At 50.4% G+C, this 14,828-nt stretch overlaps 1 protein-coding gene across 1 annotated transcript in view; it reads left to right on the forward strand.

Moving 5' to 3' along the window:
• The window catches only part of ss (spineless), a 176,075-nt gene that overhangs the window by 73,918 nt on the left and 87,329 nt on the right, over window positions 1–14,828 (forward strand). Inside the window, exon 2 of the mRNA XM_070538736.1 lies at window positions 11,247–11,449. Within this exon, the coding sequence (XP_070394837.1) occupies window positions 11,247–11,449 (203 nt within the window). The remainder of the gene's footprint in view (window positions 1–11,246; window positions 11,450–14,828) is intronic.

Raw genomic sequence — 14,828 nt, forward strand, 5'->3', positions numbered from 1 at the left:
GGGACATAGATATTTAATGAGCCTGCTCTCCAGTGCCTCTCTCTCTTTCTCTCCCGATTCCTTTTTTTTCTCTTATACTTCACTCTTCGCAACGGCTGCGCGGTAACGAACGCCGCGATGATAGCAAGCCCGCATGGCCACCGCCAGAGGGCGCCGAGTTCAGATTTTTCCTTGCTCGTTTTCGGTTTTGATGACCACGGTGAAAAGAGCACGCCCTTTTGCTGATAAAACGAGGGTAATGAGCGTCGTCGCCCGATCCCTCGCTAGAGATAAGCGCGACCCCTAGTAAGGAAGAAAAGCTTAGAGCGGGCGATAAAGCGCGAGCCAGAACCATGGGCTCTTCTCCCTTGGCTCAGGCCGCGATAGCCGAGCGCACGGTGACGCAACGCGGCTGGCGCGTCGCGCCTCGGAAAACGCGTGTGCTCGCCACCTGGCGTTCGTGTACAGCGCGTGCGTGTGTGCGTGAGTGTGCTCACTGATGTATACGTAACATACGCGTATAAACCGTCGCGGCAGAGCTGCCGTGCGGCGGAGGTTATCGGAGATCGCGTGGCAGGTCTTGTACGCGCTCGTTGACAAATGATGCTCAGGGCTCCGAGTGCGCGCTGGCGCGCCCACGCGGGACGCGGTGGAAATCGCGCGAATCTTCATCTGTCGCGTTATTGTGTCCGTCTTCGCCGTTGTCGGCACCGGTGTGCCCGATATGTAATTACAGTAGAGAGGCCGCGTTGGCCGCTCGCCAGGGTGTGCGCTGCAATACGTTGACAGATAATACAGCCTGGGAGAGGCTCTGAGTGAATTGTGCGCAAACGCATAACCAACAAAACAAACTAAAAGGTAACGCGTAATTGTTTCACCGGAATAGCCGCAGACATGACGGATGGGACAACTGTTAGTCTCACTATACTGTGTACTACATACACGAGTGTCCGAGAGGTGAATTTCATTTGTGTGGAAACCGTTCATTCTTACGAGACTCCTGCTGATGAGTGCCAGGACCCAAGCTCGATTCCCAGCCATGCATCGCGGCAGCTTCTGATGACGGCATAATGCAAAACGCACTCGTGTACCAAGATGTACACGAGATGTACACAAATCTCGTACACAAAGTAAGTCCGGAGCACCTGTTATGGCGTCTCTTGTGGCCGACTGTGTTACTTTAGGACGTAAAACCGCATATATTATTCCTGTTTCTGACCACTCGCCATTCAACATACATGTCACTCCCTTAGCTACGACTACACATTTGCACTCGACGACCACTATGGCTTCGCGCTTGTTCTAGATGTACTATGCACACGTCTCTGTAACATAATGCAAGAACGCTGCGTACGGATTGAAGGCAGACGAAAAGAGAAGAAAGCGTGTCGTTTTACCGTCTCTAATTTGACAGTGTAACAAAGCTTCAAATGGCGGCCTTGACACGTGGCGAACGTAGTTCGTTTCGAAGCGCGCAAAAGAACGTTTGCCCCGTGTGATTCCGCAGACGCGTCGAAGCGCACACGAATCCTATCGCGTCATCTCCCGTAGCGCCCGCTTTTGTGCAATCCCGGCCAGAGTGCCAGGAGTTGGCAAGACGGCACCTCGTGGAGGGCAGCGAAGACCGGATTCTGTGCGAATGGGACAAAGAAAACTAGAGGTAAAAAAAAGAGGGGGAGGGTAGTGGTGATGCCTCTGCCAGCGGGACGGACGGACAGGCCCCTGAAAGATGGCCCTCGTAATGACACGGTTGACGCTAATCACTCTGCTATGCAAAAAGGTGCGCAGAAGCCGACAGCAATCGCTGTTCTCCTCTCATGGTACTATAACGCGGGAAGGTCAGAGGCCCGATACGCACTCGTTCGAACAGCAGTCGTTTCCACGCTCGGAGCTATACTAAGCACATACCAGGAACTCGCTTTGGAGAGTTTTTTCTACGGCGTCTCCGCGCGCTCCAGGCAACGAAAAAGGAAAGAAAGAACAGATGTGCTCGTCGTTTCTTGCGTCGTCTTGGTACTGCGCATGTTACTCCGCTTCTTGAGTGAGGACGAAAACGAAACGTGTAAATGTTACTCTCATTTGGTACACCCTAAGAAATGTTTGTGCCCTTTGAGGCTTATCTTGTCGCGCAACAATAATTGTAATACATCTTGCGCGCCTTTCCTTTCTTTAACGCTGCCGCGCCCGGCACTTCCCGGTCACGAACGCCGTGCGCGTTACCAGCGTGACATATCATTCTTGACAGGAAAGAAGCGAGCGCAGCGTTTTCAAGAAAGGAAACGCAAGCAAGACAGATGACGATTATCGTTGTGAGACAAAAATACAACCCAAAAGGTGCTAACCTTTTATAGTGTACTTCAGTGCCACGTGATACTGTTTCTCCTTTTCTTGAAATAAAGTTGGAGTAATGCGCTCAGTTACACCGATCTGTATCAGAGTCACCGCATTGCATGCGTCCTCTTGCCAACCAGGGGCGACTCGCTTTCCCCTCACTCTCCCTCTCTCTGCAGTCGTGAGGCCGTCACATCGCCGCGATTAGGCGAGTTGAATGTTTGATACTGAGATGGCTGGAAGGACAATATTTCTGCATGTTCGCAGATAGCGTGATGACCCCTATTATTCATTTGTGCTTTGTGTAGGCTGGGGCTCTTGGTCATTCGTAGGACAAGACATGGTATTTGGAGGGGCAGGTTACCATGCTTGAGGCCCTGGCTTTTTGACATATACGAGAACAGATTTCTAGAGCCTAATTTGGTGTCAATTATCGTGCGAGACAAAACAACTTACTATCTTCTTCTCCAGCGTTTCTTCGGAAACATTCGACCCGTCAGTCTACTTCAACTATGTAGTTTTACCACGTTGGTTGGAAATTTTTTCCCACATTCGCTTCTAAGGGCTTTCGTATCATGCCCCATGCGACAGGTATCCTCTCTAATGTGTTTATTCCTCTTGCATAACATCGACACATGCTACTGACACCATCGATACTGGCACGGACACAAGACGCCCGACTAAACTTTCGACGATTGCTTAAAATGCTGCGGAAAACGACGTGGTGAAATACATCGATATGATATAGAGTATCGCAACCGTACTATAGCTTGTTTTGCAAGTGCAGACGGAAAACCAGTGCACCACGTTTATTATAAAATTTTGAGCGAAAAAGGCTTACGCCAGCGTTAACTGACCGTGGTATAAATATTTGCAGCTGAATCATAAAAAAGATAGATGTAGCCGGAAGCAACGAGAGCAGACATTAAAAAAAAAAGAAAAGAAACCAGCGTTAAAGGACTACTCACGCCTTTCTGCATATATCCTTAATGTGCCCATGCTGCTTTAAAAAATATAATAGAAATAACACCAGCGAATTACGGAAGTCTGGGCGGCCTCAAAGCGTACGTCTAAACAGCTTCTCCAAACCATCCATGTTCCGCACAAAAGATACGTAAAGAAGCTGAAACGTAAGAACCGTGAGAAGGAAAGAGGCAAGACAGAGAAGGCGTGAATTGAGAGGCGGAGTACGTCGGTGGCCACGGGGTGTGTGCTTCCTCCTAAGAGCCGGCTGGCGTGCGCTTTCTCGCGGCGAAGCTGCCTCTCGCGAGACGAAAGCGAAGAGGCGGCTCTCGAGCAGGCAAGCCTGGCCTGCAAGCGCGCACTTTAGCGCGGTCCTCTTACCGCGGGAAGGCCGGAACGCGCGCGAAAAGCGAGACGCTGCTCTTTCTTCCTCTGGCGCGCGGTTCTCTGTGCGCGTATTATAAATGCTATCCCGGGCCAAACTAAGTGCGAAGGAAGAAGACCCTTTATACGCGGCGGTACGCGAAGGTGGTTCGCGCGCCAGGCGGCGGTGCACGGCGGTTATCTCCCACCTCGTGTGCGCCGAGCTTCTGCTGCTGCTGCAGCTTACCACGACACACAGGTTCGAGTGAGAAAAAAACAAAAAGAAAAAGAAAGAAATGTAGGAAACGACGAAGAAAGGCGGAACGGAACCTCGGCACCCAGTCAACCGAATTAGCGCCGCGGGGCCGGGTAATGTTCGCAGCGCGCCCAGCGGTCAACGCGCAAACGAGATGTTCGCCAGGCACGCCATCTTGATTGAATGCGCCGGCCGCGCGCGCGCGGCTAGGGGCGGCACGTCGTAAGCGTAATGGCATAGCAAGCGGGAGGAGGGATGGAGCGCGAGTACGGAATGAGGAAAGGGTTCGGCGGCTCAAGGGGAAGCCAGGAGGCAATGCGAGGGCTGCAGCGGCGAAGTTGTTGAAGAAGAGGAGGATCGTTTTCCACACGCTGGCTGGCGGAACCGCGTATTGAGTTGGCAGCACTGCCGCAACGCCGTGCCGCTCCGGAACGCGACGCTCCACGACGGTTGCTTGGTGCCGCGAACGGACTTCGTTTTGTCTTCGCCACTAGCGGTCTTTCTTCTCCCGTTTTTGCCACCGCTACTTCATCATCCTCATCCTCCCCCTTCACCCAAGGAACTTTGCTATTCCGATCGTTATGCTCGTTAGTTTTGCTTTTGAGGTCAGATGTCTCACCCTCCCTCCTTTTCTCGGTTTTCTTTTTCTTTCATCGTTCTCTGGCTGAGCTGAGTGTGCATTTGCATAGGCAGCTGCTCCTTCATCTGCCGTTCATTTTAGCCGAGCTTTCGAGGTGACCTAGGGACATGCTCTCAACGCCGACTCTGATTGCGGTTCGTTGTTCGTGTTATGCGGGTTTTTGTTTTCGTTCTTCCGCCTGAGATCGGACTTGGCTCGCCCACCGCTTGAAACGCGGCACTGAAGAGGCGTACGTAGCCAACGAACATGGATATCAAGTTTTACGGCGGATTGTAAACGTGGCGGTGCGGTGCACGCACGTTCGTGTCGATTCACTCGAGGGGGCGTTCGTTCGTATAACGGCTGAGTGCATCGTCGCCGCGGTGTACGAGTCCGCGTTAAATTTCCCCCAGGGAACGCACTTTTTTCCTTATTTGAAGAATGCTTAGCACAAGGCAACGAGCAGAGGCGTTTCAGAAGCCTCTCATCGCATCGTATAGCGTGATTTGAAGGTGAACCAAGCGACGAAACAAGAGAAGAGAATTTGCCGAATCACCGCGGTGCTCGTTAAAATTATGCGTTCCGCGGGTTTACGTGTGAAACCCACGAACTGGTTATGAGGCATGCCGTATAGTGACTACGACCACCTGGGGGTTGTTCAACGTGCAGGCCTAGTCTAGGTACACGGGTCCCTTTGCATTTCGCCCCATCGTAATGCGACCTCCGAGGCCGGGATAGAAGCCACGACCCTCGAACTCAGCAGCGCAACGCCAAACCAGTCTGGTATGACACCAAGCTATACCACCGTGGGTGAAGTTCTCGTATATGCTTTCAGTTTCGCAACGCTAGCCATAGGAGCCCTAAGCCGTACGCAACTGATACTTGCGTTTTCATTATATGAAAACACTACGAAGACTCCATGCTGAGTATGGCAACTGTAAAATCGGACGCAATATGGGCTGTTGTATACAGTAAATGGGAATAATAAATAAACAAATTTCTGTCAACCCTGAAGCACATGCACCAACACGAGCAAAATATAGTGATTGTAGCACTTTCATTAGGAGCCGCAAGTTCAGTCAAGCGCGATTGTCAAAGACTTCTTTTTATCGCTGTGTTTATATCATTGCCTGGCCATTCATTTGTTTTATTTGTGCCGCAGGAAGAAAATATACTTTCTTTTTTCTCTTTGCATTCGACACAAACCTGTAATCACTGTATCGTCATTCGTTCAGCAAGAGACGTCGTAGATGCTTTATAACGGGCATTGTTTTTGTTACGGAGAAACGGAATGTCGCCTTGTTCTGTAAAAGCCGTAGATCACATTGTCCTTTAGCTCACATGTCCGCATGCTCAAATAATGGAACACCTGAACTAACTCTCGCGCAAGGCAAGCGCTACTGCAAGGCAACGCTAGTCAGACTGCTTTCCACGTGAGGCAAGGCCCGTGTTTCTGCTACTGTTGCGTAAATGTGTGCTCATCGACATGCAGAATCGCACGCTGAACAAACCATGACACCGGCTGTGTATTCCAGGCATCACACGCCTGTATGGCCGTCTTTGGCTGACTCAGTGAGGAACACTTGTAGTGCAAACTGTGAACTTCTTTCAACCTCTTCCTACCCGCCGTGGTAGCTCAGTGGCTATGCTGTTAGGCTGCTGGGCACAAGGTCGCGGGATCGAATCCCGCCCCTGGCGGCCGCATTTCGATGGGGGCGAAATGCGAAAACACCCGTGTACTTAGATTTAGGTGCGCGTTAAAGAACCCCAGGTGGTCGAAATTTCCGGAGTCCTCCACTACGGCGTGCCTCATAATCAGAAAGTGGTTTTGGCACGTAAAACCCCATAATTTAATTTAAAATTAATTAACCTCTTCCTCTTTCAATCGCCTTTCCCCTCCCCCAGTCCAAGGTAGCCTAGCGAGCTCAGCCTGGTTAACATCCCTGCCTTTCCCTTACGACCTCTCTCTCTGTCTTCACGCCGAACGCCCCCACTCTTTCTCCTCTTCTCTCTCACGTATTCACTTGTTCTGGTCAGCGTCCTGTCCAGTCGTAAAGCCAACCGTTATGCTTTCTCGCAAAATGGAAGAAAGAAAGAAGGAAGGAAGGAAGTGTAAAATCTGAATATGTTCTTTGAATGTGGAACATTTCTTGAAATAGTACAATAGTTACAATAGTACATCTCTCTGATTGCCAGCATAGAAACGCTAAGCTGCCGTGTCGTTAATATGACTGTCATCATCACTGCACTGTCAGCCACTGAACAAAAAAGAAATAAGCGAGGGGGCAGGGGCGGATAAGAATCAGGCCCTTTCAAGTAATACGTATACATGTCATGTTCTGAGGCCTGTAATGATTGGGAGGTCAATTCCACCGTTCGTAACCAGTTGTTAAGATTGGAGTCGGGCATGAATTAGATGGTAGCTGGCGCATGCCGTCGTCCAACTTATCCACGCTGAGGACGTTGTTGAAAGGAAGGACTGCTTCTCATCGAGAACGAGGAATATGGGTTTATTTACTGTATCTACATAAGGACGTTGCAGTCCATCAGTCTAACATGACTGCGAGAGAGAGTACACTGAGCAGCCGCACAACAGTGGTTTATAAACACTCTGTCCTCCCTCGATCCCTAGCTGAGGGAAACGTTCGACCAGTCATCGTAAACGAGCCGCCTCTCTGCGGGAGGGACACACACACACACACTTCCGCACAGAGTCACGGTCCCCACCGACGTCAGACGGTCTTCGCAGAACTCGGGGCTGACGTCAGGAAAGGCGCACCTTATTCCTCGAGCTAACCCCCGCAGCGCGGCCGCCGGTTCTCCATTGTCTTGCGTATTGAAAGGCGCGTGGGACGTTGCTGCCAAATACGTTCCTTCGGCAGACCAGATCGGCGGTGGCGTGTTCAGTCATAAAGCCTGGTCCGTCGAACTCATCTCGGCAATCCCGCGACGCAGAGTGGCGGACGTGGCGCATTGTCCTTGGTACACAGTAGACTTAGTGACGCCGTTTGGCTACAGGATGACGGTGGCTTTCCAAGAAAAGTTGACGCCGCTGTCGCAACTGGCTGGCAAAACTTGCACCTCAGCGGGCCGTTCCTAACAGGCCACAGCGGTTAGTATGCGCATGGCATTCACTTTCACCACCAGCGCTTACGACGGCCTTTGTACATCACGCGCTGATGTCTTCGCTTCCCCTGTTTGCCTCCCACCGCGCCCGACGGCGAAAGCGCATCGAGCGGAATTGTGGCGTCTCTTGCCAAACCTGCTCAAAAAGCACTCGCCGTCGCTGAATCATTGACGATATATTTGCAATGGCGCGCGTTGCCTTCAGCTTATACGTATGCGTCCATATGCACCGACAGGCATATGTATACTACATACGCGAATTCGTGCAGTTGGCGCTATCGATTGCGAAAGAAACTTAGCCTCCATTAAGTTTCTTTAAGGGCGTTCGCTTATACAGCCGAGCTCACGGGAACCTCAATTAAGGAGCACTTCGCCGCTCCCCTGCGCATCGCTTCTCAGCAGTGAAATCGCGGCGTCGATATATCGACGACTTGTGCCGTCATTGGAAAAGAGAGCGCTTTCGTTGAGTGCAAATCGACATTTTTACTTTGCGGTCGCGGGAACAGTCGTGACTCACTTGGTGGCCGGTCCTATATACGCACTCGCAGTACCACCTTATGAAGTGTGTAAGCTTCTATACTGGCAAGTCGTACCGTACATATACACTACATCGTAACAGCGTAGCAATTACAGGATATAGCCTAGTTTAAAAATAAGTTACGGGTTTTAATGTAATACAACAACTCACGGAGATATGAGAGGCGCCCTATGTGGTGGTCTCCGGATTTATTTCGATCGCCTGGGGTTCTTTAACGTGCCCCCGAAGCTCAACACACGAGGGCTCTTGGATTCAGCCCCTATCAGAATGCGGCCGCCATGGTCGGGAATCGAGCCGGCATCCTCGTGGTCAACACACTACAGCTACTCAGCTGTCGCGGCGGGTGCATACCTTACATGTCAGTTCAGTTTCCACTTTCACTGCTCGCACAACGTGTATTCGCATATATATATATATGTGTGTGTGTGTGTGTGTGTGTGAGAGAGAGATAGAGAGGGGGGGAGGGGAGAGAGGGAGAGAGCGTGCGCGGCTCCATCGTCAATGGCAGGGACTAACTTGTTACAAATAAATGGGCACACGTATGCAGTTGCTACGGCAACAGCTAACAAATGTCGTGAGCATTTGCAATGTCTTCGATAAGTCCCTCTGCAACTTTCGCGCAGGATCTGAAATGCGTGAAAACATTTGTCATTTTGTCAGGGACCGCAGTTCCGTCGAACATTTGTACAACGGAACGCGTGGGTACGGGAAAGACCTGCGTTGAAGAGCTGTCTGCGTACGTTATAAGCGCCGTCCCTTTTTAGCACCCTCGGTAAAGCGTATATAGCAAAAGTATTGAACGGTTATGCAAATCCTCTTGTAGCACATTCTTTCGGTTGTATACTGCACAAGAGAATACACGTGTAGGACGCCATACACAAGCAATATTTCTTGCGTTGTTACAAATTTAGCACATTAAGCTTGCTATCCTTTTTTTTAATATTGACAAGATAGATTCATGTTTCGGAAACTATAACAGCGCAGAACAGGCAAGGATGAAGGAAACGAAGACCACGACACTGGCGCAGACTCACAGCTGAAGTTTATTTTGAGGAAAGACACATTTATATACACAGGCCAACATGTGAACAACTGAGCGATTCTGCATGCGTATTAGGAGCCATCCTGGTGACTTGTCATCAGGATGGCTCCTAGCGTTTGTGCATGCGATTGTGCATAGAAATTGTGCATGAGCATTGGGAGCCATCTTGATGACTTGTCACCAGGATGGCTTCTAATACACATGCACAATCGCTCAGTTGTTCACATGTTGGCCTGTGTATATAAATGTGACTTTCCTCAAAATAAACTTCAGTTGTGAGTCAGCGCTAGCGCCGTGTTCTTCGTTTCCTTCGTCCTTGTCGGTTTTGCGCTGTTACTTTACGGAACATGAATCACCACCAACTCGCCCAAGTTTCTCTTCTATGACAAGATAGGGCCCAAGATTAGCGAAGTTGCAAAGCCAGATGCAGATATCGTTGCCTTTTCCTTATTTTGTGTGCAAGGAGGCACATTATTAAGTACTACTTGTATCCTACGGAGGTCTTCAGTTAACGCGCCTCTGTTAAATCGTGGTGTTTCAAAACCAAATCTTATTTTTGTTCATTCAATTTTTTTAGCACAATTAACTGCATAAGCACAATTTCCAGTATAGTGCAGGTGTGCGAATGTTCATAACCTAAACTGAAATAGCCGACCGGTACCGGTATGCCTAGGATTGCTACATTGCTTAGGCATCTCACTCAACTAAGGTTTACTGAAAAACCAATGTAAATGCTCTTTATCCGCTAGTCAAATTCATCACTACAATGATATAAGATACACTATATGCTGTGAAACGTAATTACTCCATTACAGATGCACCCATCGAAACTTGAAACTCGATATTGACGTAAAAGTGGCCTTTAAAACAGTTACAGCACGTCCAGCAAGCACGACGTGTGGTCAATGTCACATATATAGAGCCCTCGTATACGTCTTTGGTTATCATACCGTAGCTCTCTCTCTGTTCTCCTCACAAATCCTAAGTGACATTCTGACTGATTGTCAAGCTTGGTTTCGACATTATTATGACTACACATTGGAAGGAGTGTATGGGTGTCATCCGAAGCCCACTCAGACTAAATTTTCCGATGCCATTCACCCAACGCTGTACAGCGCTCGCTGTCCTTGGTGCGGAGGCCGGCCAACTCTCGCCCACATTACGTGGGACTGCCAGAACAGGCCACCCAAAATTAATACACCAAAAATAGCCGGCAAACTTTCCGGAAGGGAGCAGTGGGAGACTTGGCTCGCCAGCGAGGATCGGGAGATGCAACTAGCGCTTCTCGACCAAGCACGGCGGACCGCTCAAGCCAGTGGGGCCCTGGACTAGGGGCTCCACCCACTCGCTTTCTGCATTTTTTTTCTCTTTTAAATAAACGTTTTGATATATATATTCCGCTGGATGAAACGATAGCACTGGAAGAGAGGTAGTATATGTTTATTACGTCAAGCGAAAAGTGTCAAAGCTTGAATGATCAGACAGTATTTGACCCTTCTCGATAAATATTGCTTCTCTTGAATAATGCGCAGTGTCTTTTCACGTGTCATACGCAGCATCTTAGTTTATTTTGTATGCACGCTTTCTTAATAAAAATAAATTATGGGGTTTTAGGTATCATAACCGCGATCTCATAATGAGGAACGTCGAAGAGGGGTACTCCGCAATAATTTCGACCAGCTGGGGTTCTTTAGCGTGCACCTGAATTTAAGTTCACGGGTGTCTTCGCATTTCGTCCTCATTGAAGTGCGGCCGCCGTGCCCAGGATTCGATCCCGCGACCTCGTCCTTAGCATCCCAACACCATAACTCACGCTTTGTTGTTCGTTTCCATAGCCAGTGTATTCATCGTGATGACACGACCGTTGGCTATACGCTTCAAGTGATTTTTTCTTCCTTGAATGAAATTCAGCAGTTAGGCGCTCATTAAGTGTTCATTGTCCTCGCCTGTTATGCGACGTTGAACTCCTTATTCACGAACCCTGTCCGTTTTTTTCTTCTTTTCTTTCTTCCATGTCATCCCCGAACAGCGTACGAGTGGCACCGAAGGAAGGCCCCAACGGTCAGCCGGTCAAGTCCAACCCCAGCAAGCGGCACCGGGAGCGTCTGAACGCCGAGCTGGACACGCTGGCCAGCCTGCTGCCTTTCGACCAGAACGTGCTCTCGAAGCTGGACAAGCTCTCCATACTCAGGCTTAGCGTCTCCTATTTGCGCACCAAGAGCTACTTCCAAGGTACGCCGGGACTTAGACATGTCGTTTACGTGAGCCAATCAAACACAAACCAAGTCGGCTTATCAAAGAAAAATGTGAACGTTCCCTCGTCCGCTTGAGCAGGCGCCGAATGGAGCTTGCTTTAGCCTACATGTGCGCGAAATCGGTGGGCCCAGTCCTATCCATGGTAGGCAACATAATGCAAACATAAGCTTGTGCTATGGACTTTGCGTAGCGTATTCTGCTGTAAAGAATATGCTTCTGTAACGCTTTAGTGCAATACATGAAACAGTGGTAGCGGTGCCAGCCTGCGTTGTTTATACGCACATATATTAAGAGGCATATTACGCAGCTCGAACGAACTAGTATAAAGGCAGACATTGTTATAGACAAAACAGGCATCTGCGATCGCTATACTCCGGTTATTCTAGCATCAGTTTCATTCACGGACGTGCGTCAGATTACGCACATCAACACAGAGTGCTCAAACGTTGTGCGTAAAATGGCCAATTGCTTTCTGCCTGCACTTTATCTCACTTTTTCAACAGTCGCACTTTCTTCGTTTTTACCTCCCCCCACCCTTCCTTTTCTTTTTTTGCTTTGCCGACTACACTTCCGCTTTGTGCATGCATTACGGCACGGCATGCTCTAACATAAAATGTTTGTTGACGTTGCGGACAGAAAAGTTTAGGATTAGAAATAAAACAAAAACATGCAGTTAAGCCTCCCCCCCGCCTCCCCTCCTCTCATCCCATTGACAAGCCCAAGAAATCTCGCACTTTTTACTGCTCCAACTTCCGAAAGCACCCGTAGTCCATTCGTGAGTCAGTCAGCACCAGAAGAACATCTCCTCCTTCAAGACAGACTCTTGCATTTGCTTCGGTACCAAAGTCAGAAAAAGCGCAAACAAACAAAACAAACAGCTGAGACCGTGCGCATACGGCTCCGTATTGCCGGTGGCGCCATCTGTTGCGGTTCGGGCGCGGCCTTTTTGCTCCCTATCGTTCAGCTGCTGCGCCCTTCGCGAGTCACGCGATTTTCGGTTGCTCCCGAGCCCTTCTTCCCTACCGCGCGCCTCGCCTCCCGTCAGTGTGTGTCCCTCTCCAACCACGCAGAGCGCGAAACCGTGGGCCCGAGATATGCTTGCTCGCCGCCACTGGGTGGCGTGCGCGGTGCGCTTGCCATGCAGCGCTCACGGCATCGCCCGCTCGGTGGCCGCGAAACGCTGGCTCGCCGGGCATCCTCGTTGATGAATTAGATCTCGCACGAGAAATCTTTCCCGCATTCGTCTAACACGCGGCAGCCCTGAGCAAGTGTTGGGAGGCGGACGCTTTGTTTTTTTCTCTCCGCGGAGAGAAAGTGTTCCGCCTGGAAACTTGGCGCCGGAATGATGACCACCGAGAGTGTGCGGTGGGTGTTTGCAATCTTCTCTCTGGGCGAGGCGCCCACTGCGGCGAATTTGTGTAAACCTTTCAGCGAGAGTGAGCTGATATATGGAGCGTGGGCCTGCGCGAGATTTGATGAAACGCGGGGCGAGTGTTTTCCACTCGGAAGCTCGGAGGTCGGCTTGGTGAAGTTGGGGGCGGGAAGTTCGCACGGACGCTGTGCTGCGCGCGTGGAGAAGTTTTGTTTGAGCGTCGAACCTTTTCTTCGTTTGTTTGTTTGCTCATGGAAACGCCTTGCATGCATCAATTCTCTTTGCGAAGACGCCGCGCAGTGCTTTGAGAGGAAGAACTTGCGCAGTGGCCGTTTGTCTCTATAAGTCACAAATGGTGTTTTTACATTTCAGTACGAGCATAACGGACATTTACCAATGTCACGCAAGTGACAATGTCTTTGCAATGGTCAAGCGTTAAGTTTCGTACTTCTCAGGATGCCCATAGTTATACTTGCAATTTTACTAACCGCGTTTCAACATTGAGTGTGACAGAAAACACCGAGAATCTTTACGTTCACCGACTCCCTGCAGTGCGTCTAATTGAATTGCAATAGCAACACCTAATTGCAACGCCTAATTTGCATTAAAACCAGTTATTTTCGCTTCTGTTTATGCATCCTTTCTCTCTCTCTTTTAGCTACAGGCTAGTGCTACGGTGGTTTATGCAACACGAGAGATATTGGCAAGTAAGCCAGCTTCGAGCTGAGAATTCTGAAGTAATGCTTGAGCATCGCGCGACGGTGCGTATTCTTTCATATACTGGAGCAGCCTGCATATCGCGCACTGGCTGAACTGTATCTCTTTCACTGACCACTCGTGATTGCAGCAACTTCGTTAACGTACGGCACACCGCGATGCGTGCACGCATGTTGCGGCGCGCGACGCTCAGCTAGGCAGGCTCCTCTATGCGGCCGCAATTCTGTTCACAGAGGAGTTCGAACACTGCAGGAATGTGCCGGCTGTGCCGCCGCGCGTCTTCCTTTGCAATCTTTTAACGTATTTTCCGTTCGCGGCTGGGACAGCCGTAGCGAGCTGGGGACGCGCCTTTCTTTACGACCGCCTCGGTCACCGTCCTCCACACAATCGCGAGACCCCAGCGCGTGCACTGCGCCGCGGACCTGACACGACGTCGTAAACACGACTGGACGCCTCCCCCCCCATCCGCGGCCCACGCTTCATGCAGAAGCGAGCTGCACACCGAAGGTACGACGCATGCACCTCGGCGTGTGATGTGCGAGCATTGGGGTTAGCAGGTCGCGAAGTCCTAGACGACGTATATGTTCGAGACGTATATACACTCTCGCACGATGCCTCGTTAAAGAGGAGGCATACCCGCTATACGCCGCGGTCTTCTTGGTGGCGCGCTGGGATTTTACGCGTGCGAGGCCATTGCTCACACTCAAGCACCGCTACGTACCCGATACTGTCGTGCTGTGGCTGCAGCCGGCCTTCGACATCGCACAGAGTAACGTGCGATCATTTATTCGACTGGTGTTCGCGTAACAGGTCTTCCCACACGAACTTCCGCGCGCGGGTCTTGCGTATAGGGCCTTCCGCAGAACGACGCTATCCGGAAGTGCTTGGCGGCGTTGCAATGGTTGAGCCGGGTCGGTATACATGCATATACGATCATACGACCACGGGTGTGGACGATCTGGGACACATGTCAACGGAGGCCTCGCGTTGATTGCTTTAATTAGCCAGGGCTGCGCAGCTAACTTGACGTTTTCGTCACATTACGCAGGGTTTAGGCGCCTAAAAAAGTGGGACCGCGGCAAGGAAATTAGTTTTACGTTCTGCGGTATATCTGGAGTCACGGACACTGGCCCGGAAGTCTGCGAGGTGCAGAGACCAAGAAACCAGCCTTATCTAAAATCGGGGCACGATACGCAACCTCAATGACAACACACAATGCCTCACGTCAACTCTGGTTCCGCCGCAATGGGCTATACACCGCACTTA

This window comes from Dermacentor albipictus, chromosome 5, assembly GCF_038994185.2.
Source record: "Dermacentor albipictus isolate Rhodes 1998 colony chromosome 5, USDA_Dalb.pri_finalv2, whole genome shotgun sequence".
NCBI classification, from domain to species: domain Eukaryota; kingdom Metazoa; phylum Arthropoda; class Arachnida; order Ixodida; family Ixodidae; genus Dermacentor; species Dermacentor albipictus.